At 47.2% G+C, this 20,425-nt stretch overlaps 1 protein-coding gene across 1 annotated transcript in view; it reads left to right on the top strand.

Moving 5' to 3' along the window:
• Positions 1 to 18,266, top strand: part of CLDN16 (claudin 16) — a 39,969-nt gene extending 21,703 nt beyond the window's left edge. Inside the window, exons 3-5 of the mRNA XM_066590150.1 lie at positions 1,486 to 1,650; positions 5,367 to 5,558; positions 18,133 to 18,266. Coding sequence (XP_066446247.1) covers positions 1,486 to 1,650; positions 5,367 to 5,558; positions 18,133 to 18,266 — 491 coding nt within the window. The remainder of the gene's footprint in view (positions 1 to 1,485; positions 1,651 to 5,366; positions 5,559 to 18,132) is intronic.
• Positions 18,267 to 20,425: the final 2,159 nt, after the last annotated feature.

The raw sequence follows: 20,425 nt of genomic DNA, 5'->3' as shown, positions 1-20,425 counted from the left end.
TAAAGTTTACTCCTCCGTCAGGAAATGTTTATGATTTTCTGCCCATTAATAAGCTCTGAGATAAGATTAAAAGTGGGGGATGCAGAGGATGCACCCGGACCCAGGAGCCTTAGGGGGCCCATAAGGCCTTTCTTCTCCATATCGGGAGCCCAGTACTATGAATAAAGCATTATAGTTGAGGGCCCTGTTATAGGTTTTGCATTGGGGCCCAGGAGCTTTAAGTTACGCCTCTGCGTTAAGGAGTTAAGAGAACTTGGGGGGCCTCAAGATAAACTTTGGTTTTGTTTTGGTGTGCATAAATTATATGATCAGTCACCAAATGAGGGATCGTTGTTCAGTGTAAACGGTCTATAATCTGATTCTGACTCTAAAGTCTTTACATTTAAGTGCTAAACTTTCTTGGCAAAACAATAGGTCTATGATCAGTGACTGGTGGCTCAGATGTGTGTATGGTGGTCTATTTGGTTAATAAATATATAATAGGTAATCTTCATCTTTAGTGGGTTAATAATTATCAGCTGAGGTGTGTCAAATAAATTAATATTCTTGGTGGTATACAACACTTAGGACATCAACTCAATTAATCTAGCGATGCCATCTTTTTTGTTTTCCCATTTTTTTAACCCTTTCCAATCCACTGTCTGACGTCTAAAGACATTCTGATTGAAGGCTGTATAGCTCCGATGTCGGAAGGCATCCGGCAGGGTATTCTTACTGTAGATTACTGGCTACTCTATTGTCGGGGGTCTCTCCAGCATGTCCGATACCACATTAGTGGGTCTAGCCAGCAGATGGCACTATTATATAATGGCAGAAAGAGAAAACCCCCTAGGAAACCCTGAATACAAAATTGGATTGCAAAGGGTTAATGCAACAAGCAAAGATATAGGTTTCCTAGGCTTGGTCAGTTACTGGAAGTTGCTTGTACCTATATTTGTAAAACTTTAGCTCTCACTTTACAATATGTGATAACTTGTTTATCAGCCATTTACACGAAAATAAACAACTTGATATTTTTCAACTAAAATCTTGTCTTTTCTTTCAAATAAAGTGTCTGAGTGTTTCATTCGCTGATCCCTTGACCTTCTTTTCTTTTACTACCATTTCCAATGCTGTCATAAAAGCTTTATGTTAGCCTTGGAACCCCTTCTATACTTCCACAAAGGTATTGAATCTCCCAAACTACGCACTATAAACTATTATCCCTTCCTTTGTTGCATCCAGCACCCCTGGCCCCGATCCAGCCTATTTCTCTAAGCATCCTTCTGTGAGTACACTCCAAATTTACTGTAATTTTCTAAAGTGCAATGCATCAGGGAAGCAGATTGCAACAGTTGCACTTTTTTTTAAAGACCAATAATCATAGTGACATTTAACTATTTATTAAATTGTGTAATCTTATTATTTGTACCATAACAGGAAAGTGACTAATTATACCATAGAATTTCATGTGAACTTTATATTTTATTTTTCTGTGTCTTCCAGTGAAATTAGTCGCAACACGTGGTCTTATGATAACAGCAGATATTCTGGCAGGGTTTGGCTTCATTTTCCTTCTCCTAGGACTCGACTGTGTCAAATTCCTTACAGATGAATCACACATCAAATTAAAAATCTGTTATGTGGCTGGAATTACCCTCATGATTGGAGGTAATGCTGAGATAATTAGAGCATGCTGATAAAAATCATATCATTAGTGTGGCAAATGCATGTACTGTATGTGGCTGCAGAGTATTTCTCTCTGAGAGCTAGTAGTGCAAAGACGTGTTAACAGAGTGTGGGAGAAGTCTTCATCTGACTGTCATAATTCTGATTTAGGCCTCTTTCACATGACTGTATGCGTTTTTACATTCGGCCGTATGCACTGAAATGTCACGTGAATGAAGAATAGCCGCGACCAAGTCCCAAAATTAAGCCATGTATTTGTAGTGCATCAGCAAAAAATTATGCTGCATCGTGGAAACAGAAATCCTAAGAATGACTGCTAATGCTTAAATAGAGCCAGCTGTCTTCTTTTCTCAGTGTTGAATGCCAGGAAACTCCCTCCCCCTCCCTTTTTTCAGCTCCCAATGGAGTCTATGGGAGCCTCCAGCATATCTCAGTCAAAGATAGGGCAAGACTTATCTTTGGCCGAACGTAAAAACGCAGATGCACATGTAAATCCAGCCTAAGGGTGGCTTCACACGAGCGTGTTTGTGCATACATAGGTGCGTACATATAGGTGCTGGCGGCTCCGTTGAAGCCAATGGTCGTCTGTCATCCCTTGTTTTTTTCAGGGAAGAGCTTTAAATATAAGCTCTTCCCTGAAGAACAACTATATATATATATATATATATATATATATATATATATATATATATATATATACATATATATAAAATAATCTTTATTTGTATAGCGCGAGCATATTCCGCAGCACTTATATAGACAGGGGGAATACAGAAAGACAAAAGTACAAAAAATACAGAACCACGGTTACATAGTAATCAGTTGATGGAAACAATGGGGGTGAGGGTCCTGCTCCAAACAAGCTTACATACTACAAGTAATGGGGTGATACAGAAGGTAAAATGGCTGGAGATGTGCACAGTATGGCGAGGTGGAGAGTGAGGGATGCTATATACAGACAATGGTCGGGCATTTAGCCATGTGACTGCAGGATCAGTATGACTGCAGGAGCGGTTTATGATGGCTAGCAGGGATTGCAGTCACTAGGACAGAGAGCATGTTATCAGGCGGAGTACAGAGGGGTTTGTCTAGGGAATGAGGTATGCCTCCCTGAAGAGGTGCATTTTTAGAGCACGCCTGAAGTTTTTTGAGCCCTGAATTGCTCTGATATCCTTTGGTAATGTGTTCCAGAGGGCTGGTGCTGCTCTGGAGAAGTCTTGGAGGCGGGAGTGAGAAGTTCAAATTAGAGGGGTGCGTAGTCTAGTTTCGTTAGCTGAGCGGAGAGCCTGGGCTGGGTGATGGATTGAGATGAGGGAGGCAATATAGGGGGGCGCTGCGCTGTGGAGAGCTTTGTGGATGAAGGTAGTAAGTTTAAATTGAATTCTGTATTTAACGGGCAGTCAGTGCAGTGACCCGCACAGGGCAGAGGCATCTGAGTAGCGGCTGGACAGGAATATGAGCCTGGCTGCCACATTCAGGATGGATTGCAGAGGGTAGAGTCTGGTGCAGGGGAGGCCGATCAGCAACGAGTTGCAATAATCGAGCCATGAGTGGATGAGGGCAACAATAAGCGTTTTCAGCGTATCTATGGTGAGAAAAGAGCGGATTCTTGCGATGTTCTTGAGGTGCAGCTGACATGTTCGGGCGAGAGATTGGATGTAGGGGGTACATGAGAGATCGGAGTCGAATATGACACCAAGGCAGCGGGCATGCTGTCTGGGAGTTATGGTGGCGCCACACACTGAGATGGAGATGTCAGGATGAGGTCGGTTAGTGGAGGGTGGAAATACCAGCAGGTCAGTTTTAGAGAGGTTTAGTTTTAGGTAGAGAGAGGACATAGTGTTAGAGACAGCGGACAGACAGTTGCTGATGTTTTGGAGGAAAGGTGCAGAGATGTCACGGCAAAAGTTGTATAGCTGGGTGTCATCAGCATAGAGGTGGTATTGGAGGCCAAAACTCCTAATGGTTTTTCCAACAGGGGCTGTGTAGATAGAGAAAAGGAGGGGGCCGAGGACCGAGCCTTGGGGGACCCCAACAGCAAGGGGAAGAGAAGGAGAGGTAGAGCCAGCAAAGGAGATGCTGAAAGAGCGGTCAGATAGGTATGAGGAGAACCAGGAGAGAGCAGTGTCCTTTAGGCCGATGGAGCGAAGCATACTGAGGAGGAGTTTGTGGTCGACAGTGTCAAATGCTGCGGAGAGGTTGAGGAGGATCAGTAGGGAGTAATCGCCCCTCGATTTGGCTGTCAGTAGGTCATTTGATACCCTTGTAAGGGCAGTTTCTGTTGAGTGTTGGGGTCAGGAGCCAGACTGTAGGGGGTCGAGGAGAGAGTTCTCTGATAGATAGCTTACAAGTCGGGAGTAAACCCGCCGTTTTAGTAGTTTGGAGATGAAAGGGAGGTTTGAGATGGGTCGGTAGTTGGCAACATCAGTCGTGCCAAGAGTCGGCTTCTTTAGCAGTGGAGATATGATGGCATGTTTGAAAGAGGGAAAGATGCCAGAGGTCAGAGAGAGGTTGAATATAATGGTGAGATGGGAGATGACCACTGGGGAGAGGGATCTGAGGAGGTGTGAGGGAAAAGGGTCACTGGCGCAGGTGGCGGGGCGAGCAGAGAAGAGCAATTTTGAGACTTCTTCCTCTGTCGTTGGTCTGAGTACAGACAGTGAGCAGGAGCTAGATGCAGTGTTTATTGAAGAATATATATATATATATATATATATATATATATACATATATATATATATACATTCAGCAGATGTTTTCTTCTTCCCCACGGGGAATAAAGAATTCCCTGCTGCACCTGTCACAGATGTGACAGATGCGGCAAAAGAATTCTTCATCCCTGTGGGGAATAAAGAATTCCCTACCACAGCTGTCACAGATGACAGCTGTTGGCACCCCGTAATTGTTTTTTAGGGAAGGGCTTTAAATATAAGCCCCTCCCTAAAAAACAAGGCAAACTAGTGTAAAAAAATTAAAAAAAACACATACTCACCTTTCTTCAGCTGCTGGGGCTCAGCCGCATCCTCTGCACTGTCCCCGGCTCTGCAATGCAGTTCTTTGAGCAGGCGGGGAATTAAAATCCCCACCTGCTGAAAGAGCTGCTTCTGATTGGCTGAGGCACTCAGCCAATCACAGGCAGCTCTCGCCTGTCATTCACTCAGCGAGAGCAGCCTGCAATTGGCTGGTGCTCAAAAATCAATATACAACAGGGTCTTATTTTCAGGGAAACACGCTATATATACTAATGTCATGCTGCTTATATTCAGTATTGCTGATTTTCCAATCACATTAAGTAGAAGTTTGTTCCAAACATCTACTACTCATTCAATAAAATAATACTTTCTGACGTTGTTTCTTATCTCCCCCCCAATTGTGTGCCTTCTTGTTTAGCTTCCTAAAGCTGCTTGCACACAAGCAGAATATTTCCACAATATAAGACATGGAAAATTCCACCCAAAATCTGCATAGCTCTGTGCAAATTTTGATGCAGATTTTAAAATGGCTTATTTCTGACAGCAGTTCTATATCAAAATACGCCGGTAGACCTACAGGTCTTGCATTGGAATCCGATGACAGCAGATTAAGCTGCGTCTTGTGGTTTGTATAGTGGAAATGCTTATGGTTTTCTTGCACTGCTGATTGAAATGTTCAGTACTACATATCTTCTCATCTTATCTCTGGCTCTCATATTCCTCCAGGTGTTCCCGGGATCATTGGTTCGGTGTGGTATGCCATTGATGTTTATGTGGAACGTTCAAGTTTGATTATAAACAATATTTTTTTGGGAATCCAGTATAAGTTTGGCTGGTCCTGCTGGCTTGGAATGGTTGGATCCTTGGGATGCTTTTTGTGTGGCGCTCTACTCATTTCTTGTCATTACTTTTCTAAAGGTAAAGACATTTTACACGCATTAAAATAAACTGCTGCATAGTAATTACATATGTATAATTAGTGTTGCATATATTCAGGGGATGACTAGCTAATTGTAGCCCACAACACTGGCCCATGAGTAGAGGCCCATCCTAAAGGGGAAAACTCATGGTGTGGATTGCTGCACAAAGCCAAACTAAGCCCACCTACTAATGGCCATACAAATTTACCCATCTGGCCCACACCACCATAAAGATTTCTTCCAGCCAGGACTTGTCTCTATAATATTTGCAACACAAACATCTTTTGGTCATGGCTTTTTCCATTAACCTTTTGCCTATTAAAAACTCCTTGAACAGTATTTATATTGCACCTTTAAGGATAATAGTGCACACAAGTTGCCCCTTACTATTATTTATAATGACACTAAGTATCCCCTTGATAGTAGTAGTGCACCAGGTAGTCACTTAACAGTATTTATAATGCCTCTTAGCATCCGTTTAATAGTAATAGTGTCCTCCAAATTTAATTGCCCTCTTAATTGTAATAGTGCCCCAAATGTCCCCTCCAGAGGAAGCCAATGGCCACAAGAAGTTGCCTGCACTCAGCAGAGAAAAGCTGAGCAGCACCCTACACAGCTTGCTCCTGCCTAGTCATCTGTTTTTGTTGATGATTTAGTTCATGTTGACTAGCAAGCAAGTATTTCTCTGGTCTGAATGACCACTGTTACTCTACTGAAGTAGTCACAGGAAAATTGGACTACTATACGTAGCCTCTCCATGACACTATGGCTCAGTTTAGATTCCTCCCACTTGACAACATAAAACATAAAGGTCCCTTTACACGGGATGACTGTCGGGCATACAAGCACTTGACTGCTAGAGATGAGCGAACACCAAAATGTTCGGGTGTTCGTTATTCGGAACGAACTTCCCGCGATGCTCGAGGGTTCGTTTCGAACAACGAACCCCATTGAAGTCAATGGGCGACCAGAGCATTTTTGTATTTCGCCGATGCTCGCTAAGGTTTTCATGTGTGAAAATCTGGGCAATTCAACAAAGTGATGGGAACGACACAGCAACGGATAGGGCAGGCGAGGGGCTACATGTTGGGCTGCATCTCAAGTTCACAGGTCCCACTATTAAGCCACAATACCGGCAAGAGTGGGCCCCCCCCCCCTCCCAACAACTTTTACTTCTGAAAAGCCCTCATTAGCATGGCATACCTTTGCTAAGCACCACACTAGCTACAACAAAGCACAATCACTGCCTGGATGACACTCCACTGCCACTTCTCCTGGGTTACATGCTGCCCAACCGCCCCCCCTCCCCCCCCACAGCGCACACCAAAGTGTCCCTGGGCAGCCTTCAGCTGCCCTCATGCCACACCACGCTCATGTCTATTTAGAATTGCGTCTGCCATGACGAGGGACCGCAGGCACACACTGCAGAGGTTGGCACGGCTAGGCAGCGACCCTCTTTAAAAGTGGCGGAGCGATAGCCCACAATGCTGTACAGAAGCAATGAGAAATAGAATCCTGTGCCACCGCCATCAGGAGCTGCACACGTGGGCATAGCAATGGGGAACCTATGTGCCACACACTATTCATTCTGTCAAGGTGTCTGCATGCCCCGGTCAGACCGGGCTTTTTAATTCATAGACACAGGCAGGTACAACTCCCTATTGTGAAGTCCCTGTCGACCCACAGCATGGGTGGCTCCCTGGAACCCACCGGCGGTACACAGAAATATCCCATTGCATTGCCCAACACAGCTGAGGTAGTAATGTCGTGCTTAATGCAGGTGGGCTTCGGCCCACACTGCATGCCCCAGTCTGACTGGGGTTCTTTATAAGTGTACAGATGTAGTAAAAACTCCGTGTGCACCTACAGCATGGGTGGGTGCCAGGAAGCCACCGGCGGTACATAGAAATATCCCATTGCATTGCCCAACACAGCTGAGGTAGTAATGTTGTGCTTAACCCTTTCCAATCCAATTTGTATATGGTTTTCCTAGGGGGCTTACTCTTTTTCTGCCGTTATACAACGGCGCTATATGCTGGCTAAAGCCAGTACTGCATGAGCTGACACGTAGGATAGGCTCCGACAGCAGAGAGGCTGGCAATATACAGTAAGAGAACCCCGACGGACGTCTACCAACAACGGAGCTGTACAGCCTTAAACCCTAATGTCTTCACAGGTCACACAGTGGACTGGAAAGGGTTAATGCAGGTGGGCTTCGGCCCACACTGCATACCCCAGTCTGACTGGGGTTCTTTACAAGTGGACACATGTAGGTTAAACTCCCTGTGGACCCACTGCCTGGGTGGGTGCCAGGAAGCCACCGGCGGTACATAGAAATATCCCATTGCATTGCCCAACACAGCTGAGGTAGTAATGTCGTGCGTAATACAGGTGGGCTTCGGCCCACACTGCATGGCCCAGTCAGACGGGTTCTTTAGAAGTGTACAGATGTATTAAAAACTCAGTGTGCACCTACAGCATGGGTGGCTCCCTGGAACCCACCGGCGGTACATAAAAATATCCCATTGCATTGCCCAACACAGCTGAGGTAGTAATGTCGTGCTTAATGCAGGTGGGCTTCGGCCCACACTGCATGCCCCAGTCTGACTGGGGTTCTTTACAAGTGGACACATGTAGGTTAAACTCCCTGTGGACCCACTGCCTGGGTGGGTGCCAGGAAGCCACCGGCGGTACATAGAAATATCCCATTGCATTGCCCAACACAGCTGAGGTAGTAATGTCGTGCGTAATACAGGTGGGCTTCGGCCCACACTGCATGGCCCAGTCAGACGGGTTCTTTAGAAGTGTACAGATGTATTAAAAACTCAGTGTGCACCTACAGCATGGGTGGCTCCCTGGAACCCACCGGCGGTACATAAAAATATCCCATTGCATTGCCCAACACAGCTGAGGTAACGTCAGCTGTAATGCAGGTGGGCTAAAAATTAATTTGATTACACTGTAGGCGAGGGCCCACAAAAATTGCTGTATCAACAGTACTAATGTACATCCCAAAAATTGGCCATGGCCAGCCAAGAGGGCAGGTGAAACCCATTAATCGCTTTGGTTAATGTGGCTTAAGTGGTAACTAGGCCTGGAGGCAGCCCAGTGTAACGAAAAATTGGTTCAAGTTAAAGTTCCAATGCTTTTAAGCGCATTGAAACTTATAAAAATTGTTCTGAAAAATTATTTGAGTGAGCCTTGTGGCCCTAAGAAAAATTGCCCGTTCAGCGTGATTACGTGAGGTTTCAGGAGGAGGAGCAGGAGGAGGAGGAGGAGGAATATTAGACACAGATTGATGAAGCAGAAATGTCCCCGTTTTGGATGGTGAGAGAGAACGTAGCTTCCATCCGCGGGTGCAGCCTACGTATTGCTTACGTATCGCTGCTGTCCGCTGGTGGAGAACAGAAGTCTGGCGAAATCCAGCCTTTGTTCATCTTGATGAGTGTAAGCCTGTCGGCACTGTCGGTTGACAAGCGGCTACGCTTATCTGTGATGATTCCCCCAGCCGCACTAAACACCCTCTCCGACAAGACGCTAGCCGCAGGACAAGCAAGCACCTCCAGGGCATACAGCGCTAGTTCAGGCCACATGGCCAGCTTCGACACCCAGTAGTTGTAGGGGGCAGAGGCGTCACCAAGGATGGTCGTGCAATCCGCTACGTACTCCCTCACCATCCTTTTACAGTGCTCCCGCCGACTCAGCCGTGACTGGGGAGCGGTGACACAGTCTTGGTGGGGAGCCATAAAGCTGGCCAGGCCCTTAAAGACTGTTGCACTGCCTGGGATGTACATGCTGCTCGATCTACGCACATCCCCTGCTACCTTGCCCTCGGTACTGCGCCTTCTGCCACTAGCGCTGTCGGCTGGGAATTTTACCATCAGCTTGTCCGCAAGGGTCCTGTGGTATAGCAACACTCTCGAACCCCTTTCCTCTTCGGGAATCAGAGTGGGCAGGTTCTCCTTATACCGTGGATCGAGCAGTGTGTACACCCAGTAATCCGTCGTGGCCAGAATGCGTGCAACGCGAGGGTCACGAGAAAGGCATCCTAACATGAAGTCAGCCATGTGTGCCAGGGTACCTGTACGCAACACATGGCTGTCTTCACTAGGAAGATCACTATCAGGATCCTCCTCCTCCTCCTCCTCCTCCTCCTCCTCAGGCCATACACGCTGAAAGGATGACAGGCAATCAGCCGGTGTACCGTCAGCAGCGGGCCAAGCTGTCTCTTCCCCCTCCTCCTCATCCTCCTCATGCTCCTCCTCCTCCTCCTGTACGCGCTGAGAAATAGACAGGAGGGTGCCCTGACTATCCAGCGGCATACTGTCTTCCCCCGCCCCCGTTTCCGAGCGCAAAGCAGCTGCCTTTATGGTTTGCAGGGAATTTCTCAAGATGCATAGCAGAGGAATGGTGACGCTAATGATTGTAGCATCGCCGCTCACCACCTGGGTAGACTCCTCAAAATTACCAAGGACATGGCAGATGTCTGCCAACCAGGCCCACTCTTCTGAAAGGAATTGAGGAGGCTGACTCCCACTGCGCCGCCCATGTTGGATTTGGTATTCGACTATAGCTCTACGTTGTTCATAGAGCCTGGCCAACATGTGGAGCGTAGAGTTCCACCGTGTGGGCACGTCGCACAGCAGTCGGTGCACTGGCAGCTTAAAGTGATGTTGCAGGGTGCGCAGGGTGGCAGCGTCCGTGTGGGACTTGCGGAAATGTGCGCAGAGACGGCGCGCCTTTACGAGCAGGTCTGACAAGCGTGGGTAGCTTTTCAGAAAGCGCTGAACCACCAAATTAAAGACGTGGGCCAGGCATGGCACGTGCGTGAGGCTGCCGAGCTGCAGAGCCGCCACCAGGTTACGGCCGTTGTCACACACGACCATGCCCGGTTGGAGGCTCAGCGGCGCAAGCCAGCGGTCGGTCTGCTGTGTCAGACCCTGCAGCAGTTCGTGGGCCGTGTGCCTCTTATCGCCTAAGCTGAGTAGTTTCAGCACGGCCTGCTGACGCTTGCCCACCGCTGTGCTGCCACACCGCGCGACACCGACTGCTGGCGACATGCTGCTGCTAACACATCTTGATTGCGAGACAGAGGAGGAGGAGGAGGAGGAGGGTGCTTTAGTGGAGGAAGCATACACCTCCGCAGATACCAGCACCGAGCTGGGGCCCGCAATTCTGGGGGTGGGTAGGACGTGAGCGGTCCCAGGCTCTGACTCTGTCCCAGCCTCCACTAAATTCACCCAATGTGCCGTCAGGGAGATGTAGTGGCCCTGCCCGCCTGTGCTTGTCCACGTGTCCGTAGTTAAGTGGACCGTGGCAGTAACCGCGTTGGTGAGGGCGCGCACAATGTTGCGGGAGACGTGGTCGTGCAGGGCTGGGACGGCACATCGGGAAAAGTAGTGGCGACTGGGAACTGAGTAGCGCGGGGCCGCCGCCTCCATGATACTTTTGAAGGACTCAGTTTCCACAACCCTATACGGCAGCATCTCAAGGCTGATGAATTTTGCTATGCGGACGGTTAACGTTTGAGCGTGCGGGTGCGTGGCGGCGTACTTGCGCTTGCGCTCCAACAGTTGCGCAAGCGACGGCTGGACGGTGCGCTGAACTACACTGCTGGATGGGGCCGAGGACAGCGGAGGTGAGGGTGTGGGTGCAGGCCAGGAGACGGTAGTGCCTGTGTCCTGAGAGGGGGGTTGCATCTCAGTGGCAGGTTGGGGCACAGGGGGAGAGGCAGGGGTGCAAACCGGAGGCGCTGAACGGCCTTCGTCCCACCTTGCGGGGTGCTTGGCCATCATATGTCTGCGCATGGTGGTGGTGGTGAGGCTGTTGGTGTTGGCTCCCCGGCTGAGCTTTGCGCGACAAAGGTTGCACACCACTGTTCGTCGGTCGTCAGGCGTCTCTGTGAAAAACTGCCAGACCTTAGAGCACCTCGGCCTCTGCAGGGTGGCATGGCGCGAGGGGGCGCTTTGGGAAACACTTGGTGGATTATTCGGTCTGGCCCTGCCTCTACCCCTGGCCACCGCACTGCCTCTTGCAACCTGCCCTGCTGATGCCCTTGACTCCCCCTCTGAAGACCTGTCCTCCTGAGTAAGCGTTGCACACCAGGTGGGGTCAGTCACCTCATCGTCCTGCTGCTCTTCCTCCGAATCCTCTGTGCGCTGCTCCCTCAGACTTACTGCCCTTACTACTACCTCACTGCAAGACAACTGTGTCTGATCGTCATCGTCCTCCTCACCCACAGAAAGTTGTTGAGACAGTTGGCGGAAGTCCCCAGCCTCTTCCCCCGGACCCCGGGAACTTTCGAATGGTTGGGCATCAGTGACGATAAACTCCTCTGGTGGGAGAGGAACCGCTGCTGCCCAATCTAAGCAGGGGCCCGAGAACAGTTCCTGGGAGTGTTCCCGCTCCTGAGCAGGTGTTATTGTAGTGGAGTGAGGAGGCTGGGAGGAAGGAGGAGCAGCAGACAGAGGATTCGGATTGGCAGCAGTGGACGGCGCAGAACTGCGGGTAGACGATAGGTTGCTCGAAGCACTTTCTGCCATCCAGGACAGGACCTGCTCACACTGCTCATTTTCTAATAACCGTCTCCCGCGTGGACCCATTAATTGGGCGATGAATGTGGGGACGCCAGAAACGTGCCTCTCTCCTAATCGCGCAGCAGTCGGCTGCGACACACCAGGATCAGGAGCTCGGGCTGTGCCCACACCCTGACTTGGCCCTCCGCGTCCTCGGCCGCGTCCACGTCCTCTAGGCCTACCCCTACCCCTCAGCATGCTGTATTACCAGTGATTTGATTTCACAGGCAGGAAATAAATTGGCGCAAGACTGCAGGCCAAATATAATTTTTGCCCTTTTTGGAAAACGAAAGGCCCCACTGCCTCTAGTGAATGAATTATCTAAGTTTAATAACTGTGCTGTGTCCCTGCTAATGTGTCACAGAACGTGAGGGTAGCAGAGTTATTATAACTCTTGGAGAGCAGGTATTTTTTTCCCAATTAAGGAAAGCAAATGGCGAAGCCAGCAGTAAAGCGTAGCTGGGTGCGTCTGATTTAGCAATGTTGTTCACGCAGCTCACACGTCTCCACCGCCCTTAGGACGGACAGAGGCTGGACAAATAGATTTGTTTTCAGTTTTTTGGCACCAAAAGGCAGCACTGCGTATATTCAATGAACATGAGAAGTTTAATAACTGTGCTGTGTCCCTGCTTATGTGTCACAGAACGTGAGGGTAGCAGAGTTATTATAACTCTTGGAGAGCAGGTATTTTTTTTCCCAATTAAGGAAAGCAAATGGCGAAGCCAGCAGTAAAGCGTAGCTGGGTGCGTCTGATTTAGCAATGTTGTTCACGCAGCTCACACGTCTCCACCGCCCTTAGGACGGACAGAGGCTGGACAAATAGATTTGTTTTCAGTTTTTTTCCACCAAAAGGCAGCACTGCGTATATTCAATGAACATGAGAAGTTTAATAACTGTGCTGTGTCCCTGCTTATGTGTCACAGAACGTGAGGGTAGCAGAGTTATTATAACTCTTGGAGAGCAGGTATTTTTTTCCCAATTAAGGAAAGCAAATGGCGAAGCCAGCAGTAAAGCGTAGCTGGGTGCGTCTGATTTAGCAATGTTGTTCACGCAGCTCACACGTCTCCACCGCCCTTAGGACGGACAGAGGCTGGACAAATAGATTTGTTTTCAGTTTTTTGGCACCAAAAGGCAGCACTGCGTTTATTCAATGAATAACAACTGTGTTGTCGCCCTGCCTATACAATTCTTTCCCTGCAGTATCAATGGAGGGTGCAATGGTCTGCAGAGGCGATTTTGAGAAGCAAAAAAAAATGCAGCACAGCTAACAGCAGCCTGGACAGTACTGCACACGGATAAATATGGCCCTAGAAAGGCCCGTTGAGGTTCTTGAAGGCTACACTCACTCCTAACACTCTCCCTGCCTATGCAGCACTTCTGTCCCTAATGCCAGGTGCAACGGTCTGCAGAGGCGATTTTGAGAAAAAAAAATTTGCCACTGCTAACAGCAGCCAACACACAGCTATCAGTGGCCCTAATAAGGACCTTTGGGGGGTCTTGAAGCCTACACTAACTACCAATTCTTTCCCTACAGCAGCTTCGGTACAAACAGCACTGTCCCTCATCTAACTCACACCGCATCTGAGGCGAACCGCGGGAGGGGCCGACTTTTATGTTCGGGTGACACCTGATCTTCCCAGCCACTCACAGCAGGGGGGTGGTATAGGGCTTGAACGTCACAGGGGGAAGTTGTAATGCCTTCCCTGTCTTTCAATTGGCCAGAAAAGCGCGCTAACGTCTCAGGGAAGGAAGTGAAAATAACCAGAACACCGCATGGTGTTCGTTACGAATAACGAACATCCCGAACACCCTAATATTCGCACGAATATCAAGCTCGGAAGAACACGTTCGCTCATCTCTATTGACTGCTATCCCACCAACTGTCGCTCCTATGATTCCACGCAGGAGCAAGAGTTGTTCAGAGAATGGAGATACACTGGCTAGAAAAGCAAAATGTTTAAAATGTCAAGAGTGGTTTCACACACTCAGCACTTTTGTAGAAAAAGCTGCAGTTTTTGTGGCACTTTTTCATGCAGTTTTTGAACTAAAGCTGGAAGTGGATTCAAAAGATATAGGAAATATAAAGAACTTAGGCTGGGTTCCACTGGACAGATATCCTGCAGAAATCTCGTGGCTGGGCCGCATCGAAAAGCCGCAAGATTTCCACGGGAAAGCCGTAGCTTCCAAACCCGCGCATTTCGGCTTTCTCTACCCATGGAAAGAAAGTGAGACTGCAACAGAAGAAAAAAAAAGAATTGACATGCTGCGGCTGTCAATTTCGCGCTGCATTGCCGATTCCGCCCAGCTTTGCCGTGACAGATTGGCCACCCCGTGTGGACGAGATTTTTGCAAAATCTCGTCCATATGGCTGGCTAATCCTGGGATTAGGAGCCACAGGCGGATTTGCCGCACAACTGTTCTGGTGTTGTGCATATAAAACATGGTGTGTAAAGCCACCATTAGGCAGCCTGTTTAATGGGTACCATGCAATAACAAAAATGAGAAAAACTATGATTGCAGGCATGAAGAAACAGATTCTTAAAAATGTCCTTTGTAAATGTTTCCCTTTTCCCTTGGTCTGATATGTATTCCCATTTTTTTTAACTTGGTTTATTAAAATATTTGTCAAAACATTATGAAATTAACAGGGGCAGAATTGTACAAAAGTCAAAATACAACGGTACTATTTCAGAACATATAAATTGAGTCCCACAGGCCAATACATATGAGTAATTTGTCAGGCAGTAAAACAAATGTCAACTTCCACCCTCAACCATTCAAGAAACAGATAACAGAGATCCCACTTGGAGATAGCAATGTCAAGTAAGAATCAGACCAAGCCCCCCACACCTTACCAAAAATGTGCAGGCCAGTTTCTGTATGCAAACTTTTCATACATTATAGTAGTGTTGACCATGTTTTGAGTAACACAAAATGTTCTGGGTGTCATCCATTTGAGGACTATCACCTTGCAAGCCAGAAAAAGAGTGCTCCTTTCAAAGATTTTTTGCTGGTGTGTCTAGATTTCAACACCAAAGATGCCCAAAGGGCATACACCAGGAGTGCCTGGTATCGGCATGCCCAGCACCTCCGAGAGCACTTCCAACACCCTTTCCAAAAAAGCTGCCACCCCAGGCCAAAACCATATTAGATGCATAAAGTCTGCCCTTTGTTCATAGCACTGATGGCACCTTGCATGTAACAACCAACCCATTCGAAAGAGTCGAGTTGGGGTGAGATAATGTTGATGGAAGACATACAGTTGGACCATTTTATTATTAGCAGCAGGAGAAACACATAGATGTGATTCCATGGCCTCCTCAATATCATCTCCAGTAAGGTTAGGGGAGATATGTCAAAATTTATCAATAAACCCCAAGGGTGCTATTGTCATACAAGTGTTTGCGAGATGGGTGTACAATATTGAGATCCTCTAGGATCTGGAATTTTTAAAATACCTATCAGGAAATATGAAGAGATGAGTAGATTAGCTGATCCATACTAACTTGCCAAGGAATTTGCAGGAATTTATAAAAGGCGGTCTGAGGAATGTCATAGGGTTGCTGAATTACTGAAAACATTTTTATAGTACCTGAATCATGTAAATGTTGTGAACTATGTACTTAGTGATCCCAGTTTAAAAGCTAATATACTGAAGGGTTGTCCCAAAGCAAAGTTCTAGCTATAAACTATTTGAACTGTGCCTGTGTCTTAGATTGTTACCAGACCTGTCTGGCAAGTTTGTGTAGGGGCAACAGTAGCCTTAGGGGTGTATAGGGTTTCTCTAAGACAGGCCCCACATTTAGAATACTCAATAAATGATGCTCAGCATTAGAAAGCTCCTCATTCATTATTCATGAATTAATGTATCTTAACTGTCCAGCCAGATAATATAAGTACGTCTGGTAACGTGGGTCCAGCCTAATCTCGAAAAACCGCGAGATTTCCGGGGAAAAGCGCAGCTTCAAAACCCGCACCCTTCAGCTGTGGGTATTGGAGCGGTTTTGCCGTTGGCATTTTGCTGCTGCGTAAACGAGAAAAGAATTGACATGCTACGGAATTGAATTCCGCACCGCATGTCAGTTTTCATGCAGCTTGGCCACAAGGGATTGGCTGCAGCGTGGGGACAAGATTTTTGCAAAACCTTGTCCACTTTGCTGGCTAATCCAGGGATTAGGAGCTGCGGGCGAAGTTACCGTGTGGACTTTCTGCATGGAAATTCCACGGCAATTCTGCCCCATGTGAACCCAGCCTTACAGTGACCCAACCTCTCCGGATGATCTGCTTGCCTCCGACTTAGAATGTGGTTGTCTAAGACCCCCTACAGGTAATCCCGCAGCCGAATTTCCGCCCGTACACGCCTGCATAGGATTGCATTACAATATGCAATCCTATGCAGACGGCCGCGGTTTGCCTGCGCGAAATCACGCGCAGAAAGCAAACCGTGGCATGGTCTATTTCTGTGCGGGGCTCTGTGAGCTCCGCACAGAAACATCACTCCCCGGCTGCGGTCTGCGCATGCGCCGGCTGCCCGGCAGCTGGCACATGAAAGAGCCGGAGCTGCGGGAGCGGGTGAGTTCCGCGCTGCTCTCTGCAGGCGCTCGGGTTGGGTCCCGCACTGCTCTCTGCAGGCGCTTGGTTTGGGTCCCGCTGCGGGAATTCTCGCAGCCGGATCCGACCCGGCCTTCTGCTGGCGGCCTAAACCGAAAAATCCCCAAAAAGGATAATACCTTCCTGACATCTAATACTGTTGATTTAAATAATGTTGTTTTTGTATTCCTGTCTTTAACGCCTGTGGACTTCTCTCCCAAACACATTGTACATAATAACATATAATTCATGCTGGAATTTTAGATTAGATCAGCAAATTGAAGCTCCTGTACTATTAACTATTGGTTCTGCCAGCTGACTTGATAAATGGTGCAGTGAAGTTGATCTACAGCTTGTATTATAAGCAGCACCCAAGCATTATTCACACAAATTTCAGCCTTCAGAAAATAATTTATTTTCAACATTTAGGCACTTATTTGCCAACATTCACTTCAGGAAAGTTATGAAGAATGAAAGTACTTTCTGTGTTTTTACCGATATTGAAGGGACATGCAAATTAATGTATTTATATTATTTGTCTGTATAGCTTGCATTAATATCATTATTTTATACTTCTTAGGATAATTAAAAGGTTTACCATAAGACACATTTATCATATGTGATAAATGTATGATCACGGCGGCACCACCATTGACAGCCCCACAGCCAATAGAAGGCAAGTCGCCAGACCACCATCCCGACTCACACAGGAGGAGTTTTAATGAAGCACTGGTTTAATGTCTATGGGTCTGACAGCTAAAGCCAAGCACCCTACAACAATATTAACATACATGCGATATGGCTCTGTTATACCACGCCCACAAACGTCCATGAACCCATACTGTATCTCCATGTGGATCTGATTTTGTACAGCCTTGTATAAAAGCTTCTTCCATCACAGATTCAATAACAAAATACATTGTGGCATGTGTTGATGCATACCATGTTATGGAGATATCACCATAGTTGTATTGCTTCTAGTTAAGAGAGCTGCCTCACAGAGCAGGGGTTAATGATTGTGGTTTATGGCATAGAAATATCAGTATAATCTCATTCTATTTACTTAAAATAGGTGTAATACTCCTCGTAGTGGTTGAATTTGTATGCAGAATTACAAGATAAAATTCTATTTGCTTGCAGCCACCACTAGGGGGAGCTCACTGCATAGATATTTCTACATTCCCATTGCACTCCCACTAAAATAAACTAAATCGCCCCTATAAATTCATATGGTGTCATATGAAGTAACTATGGGTCATCATGTGTGCTGCTGTATAGGCTCTGTGCACATGGCATGAGCTGGTATGAGAAAAGTAAATGCAAATAGCATAAACATAAGTGGAATAAAAAACTGTTGTTATCAACCAGGGTGATGTAAAAGTTCATTCATATGTTTCTTTATTCCAGAAGCACGTTATGCAAGGAACCATCCATATTCTTCTAGAAAAACCTATCTTCATGCAAGGAGTTCTGGGAGCAAGGCTTATTCTCCGCCGCAGACAGAGACTGCAAAGATGTATGCTGTGGGTACAAGAGTGTAATTCCATACATGACATCACTTTAAGCAGAATCCTTTGTTCTTTTCAGTGGACATCTGGAAAGTGTTGATAAAATCTCCATTTACACCCAGTTTTAATGTTGTCTACTGATTTCAAGATATAGATGAATAGTGATGTGAATGTATCACATAAAAGTATGGACACAAATGCTGTGTAAGAAACAATGTTTTCTCACTGGTACAAGTAGTGATGACTGGGCCTTCTTATAAAACTAAACTACAGATAGTCCCCGACTTGCGAACATTCGAGTTACGAATTTCGCTAGTTGCGAACAATCTGTTCTGCACAGTATGATGTAATGCTATGGCATTACATCATGCTGTGCAGGGACCGGGCAGGCTTCTATCAAGCCTGATAGAAGCCTGTCCGGTCACATCGCGGTTGCTAGGCAGCCGGGGGCCTTCTGAAAGGCCCTAGGGCTGTCTATGCAGAGCGCCTAGCAAGCCGTGCGCATGATGGGCACTCTGCATAGGCAGCCCTGGGGCCTTTCAGGAGGTCCCCGGCTGCCTAGCAACCGCACAGCGTCCCGCGATCTCATCGTGGGATGCTGTACGGGCCCCCTGAACGTCGGGTGCAGGCTGTTCTTACAGCGGGCACCCGGCGGCAGCAGTTCCGACGAGCCGCGCCGCTCGGCGGAACTGTTAACACTCTAAATACTGCTGTCAGAGCGGTATTTAAAGTGTTAACAGTTCCGACAAGCGGCGCGGCTCGTCGGAACTGCTGCCGCCGGGTGCCCGCTGTAAGAACAGCCGGCACCCGACGTTGTATGGAGCGGGATCCACCCGCGATCCCGCTCCATACTACTACTTGTTCGACTTGCGAACAAAACGGACTTGCGAACGGGCTCCCGGAACGGAACCTGTTCGCAAGTCGGGGAGTAACTGTATAAAGAACACCACATATCTACAGTATCTAAACTAAAAAGAATGGCAGCAGCTTCACTCCTTCTGCGCATGCATCCCCCATTCCTCTCTATGGGAGGTACATGTGCAAAAAAAGTTAAGATATTGGCATGTGCCAACTTCACAGGGACACAACGCTGGAAATGGGTGCTTGGTGAGTATAAGGTACAGCTTCCCGGACTCCCCATTTCCTCACCATTGAGCCCCATAATGTAGTTTATGGATTCAAAGGTGATGACAGTGTCCCTCTAAACTTTATACAGTAGTGGTTTCTGTAGTAATAGTCTAAATAAGATTATAACAGGAGAAAGTCCCTTATTTGTCGGTGTAGTTGGATGATGAATGCCAATTTTGAATTTTGGCCACTTTCAGACAAGTTTATTAAGGGGCGCATTTTTGTGCATGTATTATGGACAAATACCCTTGCTTTAAGCTAGACACAGCCTTGGAATATATGTTAACCCCCTAATGGCTTCTTCACGCGGTCGTATGTGCAATTATGCTTGCCGCTAAGGAGTGTAGTTGTACACGAACAAGGTTTTTTCTTCTCAGGCCATTCAAACTCCACGCCATGGAGCACAAATTTGAAAAAAACTGCGGGAAGATAGGTCCTGTTTTATCTTTCCCACACGTAGTATTAACAGGCGAGAATACCGCTAATGAAAACAAACCCATTGAAATCAATAGTTTTGTCCCGTTATTTTCACGGCTGCATAACGGGACAAAATCACACCCATGTGAAGAAGCCCAAGTGTGTATTTACATGATGGAGTTTTCCGTGCAAGCTTTGTGCATTGTGAGATGCCCAAAACGCGCAAGAAAATAGACCCCATTTTTTTTCAATGGGACTATATGCAAGTGCGATTTTTCTCTCATTGCGGTGCTGCTAAATAGAAAAATCGCAGCATGTTTTATTTTTCTGCAATTCTGCAGGAAACACATTCATTATTTCCTAAGGGGAAATCAAAAATAGCATTGCACTTACATTATATTTGCATGTATGCGAGTTTCATGCGAGCGCAATACGATTTTTAAAATTTTCCTATTGAAAGAACAAGTGATTTTCATGCGCATGTAAATGCAACCTAAGGCCTCGGTCGGACGAGCATTTTTTCCGTGCACGAATAGGCGCGCAAAAATGGGAGCTTATGAGAGCTGCCAGAAAAGGGAGTTTAGCAGAGGGTCTGCCATACTCCCCCCCCCCTCTCCGCCCCTTGCTGGCTGTTGGCAAAGGGAGGG

The sequence above is a fragment of the Eleutherodactylus coqui genome, chromosome 1, assembly GCF_035609145.1.
Source record: "Eleutherodactylus coqui strain aEleCoq1 chromosome 1, aEleCoq1.hap1, whole genome shotgun sequence".
NCBI classification, from domain to species: Eukaryota; Metazoa; Chordata; class Amphibia; order Anura; family Eleutherodactylidae; genus Eleutherodactylus; species Eleutherodactylus coqui.
Note: the sequence above shows the minus strand (reverse complement) of the source record. Positions and strands in the feature narration are given on the sequence as shown.